Source organism: Chaetura pelagica, unplaced genomic scaffold (assembly GCF_000747805.2).
Source record: "Chaetura pelagica isolate M959 unplaced genomic scaffold, ChaPel_1.0 scaffold222, whole genome shotgun sequence".
Classification (NCBI taxonomy): domain Eukaryota; kingdom Metazoa; phylum Chordata; class Aves; order Apodiformes; family Apodidae; genus Chaetura; species Chaetura pelagica.
The window spans coordinates 1,653,134-1,662,287 of NW_009952711.1; the positions used below are offsets into that span (position 1 = coordinate 1,653,134).

Below are 9,154 nucleotides of genomic sequence, written 5' to 3' on the forward strand. Positions count from 1 at the left end.
CAGGAATCAAAAATCCTGAAATTAGTACCTCAACTAAACATATTGGTAAAGGACAGATATTAACATACATGACACCACATTTAAGTCCAAACAGAATGCTAACATAATTTTCTAACCTAGGAGTAAATTCCAGACCTTAAATACTACGTTAAACTTCTGTAGTTGTTGATTGTGGGGGGCTTTTGTTTGGCATTGTGTTTTGATGGGGGGGGGAAGGTGGTGGAGAGTGGTGCATTTAAACTGCATGCACATCTGGTAAAAGTATCTGCTCTGCATTTTGAGAACTTAAAGCTAGTCAATTCCAGATGAGTAACTGTAATGAAAACCAGGAGACTAAAAAAGGAAGTGTTAAAAGAATATTTTTAAAAAACCTTTTAATAGGCTAAAGCCCCATTCTAGACAAAGGATGCAGGAAAAAGGAATGTTATATAGGCTTTGAAAGCTGGAGACATGGTCTACACCTTACTTAGAAGCCAGCTGTTTTACTGTTTAGGTTTTAAAGAGTATTCCCATTTGTTTTCAAACTTCATTTCACATAAAGCTCTTCTTTCCATTCTACTCCCAGCCCCATCACTTTAAGTTCCTAAATGGATTGAACTTGTTCTCAGTTGTTTGACATTAGAAAAGTAAATATTCTGTTTAAGAATATTTTACGTAAGTTTCATTTGTTAGACATCTTTATTGTCTGTTTTAGAAAAACAGTATTCTAGTCAAAATGAAACCAGACCAAAGGGGAAATAATTTTTAATTGTATTATTTAAAATGTTTTAAAATCACCTAACACCCACAGACTAGAGGAAAAGATAAGAAAATATTAAATTTAAATTACATCTAAATCAAAGCAAGGGAATTTACGAGGAAGCAAGTTTCCTGGTAAGCATTACTAACAATACAAAAATGTTAACCATTCTTTCCGTGTTTCATACCCTCATAATGAAGAGATGCACAATGAATAGAAGTCTCAATAGTATCAAGTCTCAGTCTGACTGAAATCACATTAGAATTAAAATAGACCCAGAAGAACAAAAGAAAGCTAACTACCCTCACCTTACAGCTATGGAAAAACACCTAGTTATTTTTTTCTGCCATTATCTTTCAGCCAAAACCATAAAGATTAAGTTTTTAGTGAGAAAACAAATATTTAGTTATTTTGTGATAGTGATTAAATGCAGAATCAACCAATACTCCTGATCATGCATAATGCTACATGTGGTTTCTTCCTCTTTGTTGCTAAATAAAAGCATTGTTCAGTGTCATGTAAGAAATTTCACAGATGGTTACAGCAAACCACACTATTACAATGGAAAACCTTATATCATTCAGACATACTAGACAGAAACTGAGTAAGAATATAAAGCACGGACAGGGGTACAATTTTTTTGTGGAATAAATAGGTCACTGAAGTCTCCAACACATTCCTAACATTGAGAAACGTTTGGCAGAGCACAACGTGATTACCTTCATCTGCATGTACCCCACCTCCCCGGTGAGGCTCAACCACACTGGCTTTCACTTCAGTGTTGTGATTACGCACCCAGAATTACACACTGAACAACTCAACAGTCAAAACATGCGGGCTTTTTAATCTGCCTATATTTTTAATCCAGTAGTGAAAAAGCAGTCAGGTAGGTAAGGAAACCATCTTTCAACCAGTGTAAACAGACATTTCAGTTCCTGAGGAAGTGGTTAAAAGAAAGGGGGAGCAGGGGGGGGCAGTTGGGGAGGGTGTGTGTGTGTGTGTTTGAGCGAGTTAAAAATACTACACAACACCAAAGGAGGAAAAAAAAAAAAGTGTAACACCGAAGTCAGATCACTTATAGCAGCAATAAACAAAGACACACAGAGCATGCTGTGCTGCTTTTTTTTTGCTATGGTAAAGAAATAAGGTCACTTAGCTTTACCAACCACACAAATCGAGCCTAGCTCTCAGGTTACAGCAGCACCATCTTTCTTGGTAATTTAGTCTTTCTACAAGTCAATTCAAACTTTCGGTCAAGAAATGTCAGAGGTTGATCTTCCTGGAAATATACCACATAAATCACACCCTACCTGAAAGTAACCGTCATAAAACATCCATTATTTTAAAAAAAAAAAAAGTAGTAATGCATCAGTAGGAGGCTTATTTTACTTAACAATTATGGCCAAAAGCATTTTAAAAAATGTATTTCCTCTATTTCTCCTTTATATTCTAAAAACAAATTCTAGTGGTTTGGCTACTGTGATAACTACTTATTACCCAAATTTAAATAGATATATACACACATATATCCTTATATACTTTACAATCAAATGCTTTCTAGCCCTCACCAATATTGTCCCTCACTGTAGCAGCAGTGGGCCAAGAAAAAAACATGTTACTCAATCTTTAGGTCAGAGCGAGACACACAAATATTCATTTTCAGACAGCAGCCAGAAAAAGCACAGCAAAGCCAACAGTGAAATGTAATTTTCAAACCCTTAAGGAAAGGAATCTTCTTGAGTCACTTAGCAATCAATCTCAGGTCAAAACATTAAATCTAGAAATAGGAGGGAAAAGGGAAAAGACAGGAAGAATTATTCTTGCTTGCTTTGTATAACCTAGTAACTTACCTACTTATTTGTAGTGCCTACTATTTCTTTCCTACTTCTCAAATATTCCACGAAAGACACATTACTAACTACCTCTGTGAACAATAAAAAAATCCAAATCCAATGCTCAGAGGGCAAGAACTTTATCAAATTAAGAGCTTATGAACCAAAGGTTTAAAAAAATAAAAAATAAAAAAATTTTAAAAGGGTCATGGCTATCTTGAGAAAATGCACCTGTACTTTGACATGGACAAGCAGATGCTCATGTTCACACAGAATCCTAAATGATGGACCTATGAATTACCTTGAAAAATCAGTATCTGCCTATTTGGTATTGATAAGAACCTCCAACACCTCCCACCCCTCAGCCTGACTGTACCATGCCACTTTGAAGTTAAAAAGTTGTCTGCCTGCAATCCAGGGCATCAGGTGCAGGGGTTAACTTCCAGAAGAATCACCTGAGGATATTGTGATTAAATTCAAATGGGTAATTAAATCTGTCAATGACATTTCATAACTATGTCTACAAGATCCAAATTTACCCAAGATATTCCAAAAGGGTGGGAAAAAACCCAACCACTAGAGGCTTACTTTGACATACCAGTTAGGATTGCTGAGTAAGTATATTCATCATGTCATGTACAGCCTAAAAACACCCTTTTTTAATCAAGGAAATAAATCATTAAGGACAAAATCTTACTCTGCTCCTATAACAAGGGTACCATAAAGCAATGAGTATTTTATCGAATACTATTTTAATTCACTCCACAATAAATATTATTTCCTCTAATAATCTCAAAAAAAAAAGAGAAAAGCCTTACCTAGTTTACAAATCTAAACTTCTGACTCAGTTACACTTCTTAACCTCCACAGATTATTTTAAGTATTAGACTTTAACGATTTTTTTATCTAGGTAATGAATGTTAGAATAGAAAGCAAAGCATGAAGAGGTTACTAAACAAAGTGAGTGGCACTGATCAAATGAGAAATAGTTCAAAGCTTTATTTAATTCCAAACACTGGGGCTGAAACTTTCTTTCTATGAACCTCAGACACAGGTGCCACAAAAAAACCCTTAAAAAACTAGTCTAACTCTGCAGGCCTTAGCACCTTGCAACACAAGAAAACAGAATAATGCATCGATCCATTTAACACCTGCACATCATAGAGGGCTTAGGAAAGGCAGGTGAAAATTATTATCCTGCTTACATTTAAACTAGCGGTAATGAGATTTGCACTAATGTGTGAATAAAATCAAGAGTCTGCCATACACACAGGAGTGCCTCTCCTACACAGTTCTTTGTCTTTTATATAGATATATCTGTATCTCCCACTTCCATGATGCTTCAGCCTGTTCTGTCTCCTTACCTTATGGTACACTTTGAAGAGTCATTTCAAAACATGGATTTTTAGTTAAATCCTAAATACATTCAGTCAATAGTAAAATTCTTCCTTCAAAATTTATTGTCAAAATAATCATGAAGATCCTATCTGGTTTCTAAACAAAGGCAATGTATTAAATGTCTGACTACAGTCTCTTCCCTCAGCTAATGTTCCAGTTTTGCAAAGAATTGTGATTTTGTTGAGTAGTAAGTATAAATAATATTTTAAAAAGAAAATATTAATCAAAATATATTTATTGAATTTTTAAAGATACGAAGTATTTGAAGACTCCTATTTTTGTAATTAAATTTAGGTCTAGCTTATGAGACCAAAGTTGAGACCCTTACTCCACCCAATAAACATACATCATCTAACAGGAACAGTTTCACAGCACTATGTTCTGTCACACAGTCTCAAGATAACTACTGCCCTCACAGTTAGCTCATATATCAGAAAGTGATTCAAACAGGAAAAACAAGACCAAGTCTAAAAAAAACATAATATAACACGCTTCACTTAAAAAGACAGCCAGGGAATTAATTTAAGGAGGTATAACAACCTATGAAGTCTGTAGAGCTATTAACAAGCATCACTGCATTGCAGTGACCCACAGAAAAATGTGGACTATTCAACTTTAAAATCAAAGTAACTGAATAATTTTAATTTTTACATACTTATTTTGTTGTTTATATTTCAGAATATCTGTTGATTTCCAGGACAAATTCATTTTCCAGATGTAAGGTGACAAACAGAACTCACACATAGAATAAACTCATGGACAGTGCATAGACTTAATGGTTTCTGAGTCTACGTGCGCAGAATTTTTCCCAGGAAGGTCCTACCTACCCCTCTCCAGTTTCAGTGAGTTCTCTCCTGTACTCTAGTAAGAAGGGAGGAAAGAGGAAATCAGAACCTCTAGTAATAAAAAGGAAAAAGCAAAAGGACAAACAAATATTCATGGAGATGGAGAAGAAACACTAATAAGGAACTGAGATGAAAAGGAAAGCCAAGACAGTTAAATCCTATGTACCTGAGCTTTTACAGCATATTTGTTTTGGCACTGACTGTGACAGTCAAATGCCAAAAACACAGTGTGGCAGAAGACTGTTACCTACACCAATGAAAAGAGAACAGTGTAACTGATTTAACTGAGAAAACAAAAACTGATTGGGGCAGCAAACAAAAAAGCAACCTGACCCAATACATTCATGTTCTTGAAAGTTCTCTAACTCGGCCCCAAACATTTGCCCTCACATATAAATAAAGCATTCTATCATATTTGGGGGTTTTCTGAACTAACTGCATTTACTAAGTAATTCAGTGAATTACTTCAACACAAAGTCATTAATTCAGCATGTGGATTTCCACCATAATCATCGTTCAAACAGCTTCCTAGTCCTAGCTCTCCTAGGTACTTTTTATGGGCCCAGCGATATTTGCAAATGCCACAATGTATGACCAACTGAAATTACAGCTCTTACTCAACACAACTCAGAATGCAAGAAACAGATGCCAGGCAAATATATTTAGCTTTTGCAGGAAATACCAGTCTACAGCCAGAACTGCTCTTCAGTATTTAAAAAAAAATGTTACCCAAGAAAAAAATATATTCAACTAACAGCTATCTGAAAAGCAAAGTTTTAAGCATACTTCAGAAGTACAATTCCCAGGGAAAAAGAAAAACAAAACAACAAACAGCGAGCCTGCATTTTGGCACACACAATCCTGTTTGTTTGCAGTTGCTCTTCTAAAGAAAGAGCATCAAATTCTGCATCGAACAACCAATGAGTCCAGAGAGTACTAACGAATCTTCAACAACAGAGAAAAAAAAAAGTTGGAAGAACTCTTCAGACTTATACACAGGTGTGCTTAGAAGATTGCAGTCTCACTAAGGTAAGGCATGGCTCCCTGTGGTTTTATGAGTCTACGACAAGTTGTTCAGAAATACCACATCTGAGCTGTTCCACAGTACTTTTCATAATTACATTATTTGCACAACAGTGCTGAAGGTGGGGCACGTCATACAAATTCAACTGATTCATACTGTGACACTTTGCAGCCCTGCCAACGCCTCCAGCTACTCTGCTTCCCACTTCAGCAAAGTTTCAGAAATTAAAGTGCGTGGAAAGACTGCACTCTAATTGGAATTAGCAGACATCTGCAGGCAGTATTTCACATGACAGCACTGATTAAAAGCCATTTTCAGTTTCTGTGCCATTTCTACTTTATGTATCTATTAATCTCCTCTCTCCTTAAACGCTCAATTACAAAACCAACAACAAACAACTGCCTCTGGATCTGCAGAAAGGAGTTCTATGCTCTCTTTTGATAGTCTTAGTTCCTCAAAGCAAATGTGAGTGGCTTTCTGCATCACTTACTGTACAGAACACACTCGACCAGATTAAATACTCGGGAAAGAATGCCATTTTCTAAACTGGAATGCTTGAACTCTCAGACTTCCAAATTACACAGCTGTAATGTAACAGATGTTCTAAAGACACTTAAGAATATACACCATTACTCCTCACTGGAGCAAAAACTTTCATAACAACACACTTTTTGTCAGTGTTTCTCCTGCTGCTTTTTTAAGTCTGTCTTCATCACAAGACCTCCACAACAACTCTGTCAGGTAGCTTCAGGGTAACTGATTTAGGTCAAAATAGCTATTCAGGCTGGTGCACATGCTCTTCTAATTAATTCCTTAAGTTCAGAAAGCAAGCTTCCAAGTATCACAGAATCAAACACAACACCCCTCCATTATACAATGAATGACACAACGTTCAATGTCAAATAACAACATTCAAAAGTGCCACCGTATTACCTTCTGAAGTTATTGTTGCAACCAGGAGAGTTTCTGTGGACAGGTGAGGAAAAGGTACTTAACCAGTATGCATCACTCAGTCAGCATGATAATTCCAGCTCCTCAAATAGCAGAAACGCGAGATAATGATAAAAATAGGCACTGGCAGCCTGAGCTAAGAACTCTCTCCCCAACCTATTCTGCAATGTTTTGCTATCACGGGCAGGTCACGTGGCTGCCCGCAAGCTTCCTGTATCAGTATCTTCACTTACTCTCCTTTTCTGGAAAGGTCAGTAACAACTGGCAACAGGACCGATGACAAGTTCTGAGTCATTTTAAGACAACGTGTTTTATTATTACAGGCTGCAGAAAATCACCATCTAAATGCTTTTTTCCAACTGAGGCAACACCACCAAGAAGTAGTAAACCCACAGACCCTCAGAAAAATGTGTCAAACTCAAAAGAAAATGCATTATATTTGTACAAGATACAAATATATACATGGCATTTTCTTTTATTTTGTATTACCAAGTTGTATCAAAGCCATCAAGTAATAAATGGTATTTGTTGTGAATTGACAGAAACTAGCATTACATATGGTTAAAAAACGAACGTCACTAAAATGAGCACAAACAAGAAAGAGACAATACTCTATAACCCATTAGGGATCTAATGGAACAATAATGTCATATTAGCCAGAACTGGGAAGGGAGGGACTACATTTTTCTATACTAGTAGAAATGCAAAATTCATTTTTTAAAAAGAACAATATGCACTTCTTTAAATTAACAAGAGACTGCTGTTTGTTCACTGGAATGCTTTAAATACCTTTTTCCCTAGCCACTTTTTAAGAATTCAATAGTTATCTATGCAAGTACGGTGTGACTTATCTTAATTTACTTAAAGGCACTGCAAACAAAGCCACTCCCCTAGACACGGTATTGTCATCAATCTATTCAGTTCCCCAAAGTGTCCTGCACTTTCTTTCTGCCTCCCAGATGTAATAAATCAATTGACTGCTCAGCAGCTGGCTCTCCCTGCAAGTGCTGGTTTGGGAGAAACACTTCTGAACAACAAAGAAAAAATTGTTCCAATGGCTGAACTTCCTTGTTGAGAAGCAGTGTGCCTAACAGGGCCCTGTAGCTGTAAGCTAGGTAATTTTTACCACTGGAAAGTTATATTAATACTCAAGCATATATTTTTAGTTTTGACAACTTTATCTTTTTAAAATTCTCTGAAGGGTGGTTCCCTACTGCCATATGCTTCTGGTTGACAACTTTGCTTACCCTTGATACTCTGAAGATAACAGATCAACCTACAGAGTTAGGCTTCTTGTCATTAATTACATTTTTTTCAGTAAAGAAACATTAGGGACAACAGATTTTCCTGCACTTCTCCTTTCCTTCTAACCATTATCCACATTATCTCACTGTAAAGGGTACTCCCTTTAAAATCAAAAGCATTACAGAGTAAAACAACTGGTTTTGCCAAAGGAAGCAGCAAAACTACCACACCTTGGCTCCAGGAAACTGCAATCAGGCAAGAACTCAAGTAAGCAGCAGCAGCCTTCCCACACGAAAGCACCGATACTGTGAGACAAAGGATAACCATCTTCCTTTAAAAAAAGGAACACCTTAAAACGAATCTAGCATTTCAGTGCTCCCTGATGGGTCATTCCCGAATGAGGCTTCCTCACACAAGTCACGCTGCTGCTTCAAGTGGGACCTTCTTGGTTGCATCGACCTTCATACGGAGCATAACTAAACGCATTACTGTTACAACAAATCAAAACATGTACCAAAAATGACAACAATCATCAGAGGTTATCCGTGTCGAAGCATGCCACGATCCATCAGAAAGCTAAATTTAATACACCTTGGGCACGGCACCTTTAAAGGGAAAGCCCCTGAACAAACAAGATCAAGCGAGGGACAGTTCTGAAATCCGGATACATTTCTAATACGCCGATTTGCATTATTAAATCAGCGAGCAAACAAAAAAAAGACAACCTCTAACTCTACCGACTCCCAGGACCCCCCAGCCCACCCTCACTGAGCTGCTCCGCGGATCGAACGGTGGGTCCAACGTCGCTTTCGGCCTCAGCAGTCCGATTAAAACTACACTCGCTAAACTCCTTTCAAAAATGACTATTTAAAAAAAAAAGAAAAGTAATCTCAGTAAATCAGCGAGCAAACAAAAAAAAGACAACCTCTAACTCTACCGACTCCCAGGACCCCCCAGCCCACCCTCACTGAGCTGCTCCGCGGATCGAACGGTGGGTCCAACGTCGCTTTCGGCCTCAGCAGTCCGATTAAAACTACACTCGCTAAACTCCTTTCAAAAATGACTATTTAAAAAAAAAAGAAAAGTAATCTCAGTATGATTTAACGAACAGGCTGCGCCT

General features: G+C 37.1%; 1 protein-coding gene across 1 annotated transcript in view; it reads right to left on the reverse strand.

Moving 5' to 3' along the window:
* Positions 1 to 9,154, reverse strand: part of USP3 (ubiquitin specific peptidase 3) — a 39,728-nt gene that overhangs the window by 29,834 nt on the left and 740 nt on the right. Inside the window, exon 2 of the mRNA XM_009994510.1 lies at positions 8,972 to 9,097. Coding sequence (XP_009992812.1) covers positions 8,972 to 9,097 — 126 coding nt within the window. The remainder of the gene's footprint in view (positions 1 to 8,971; positions 9,098 to 9,154) is intronic.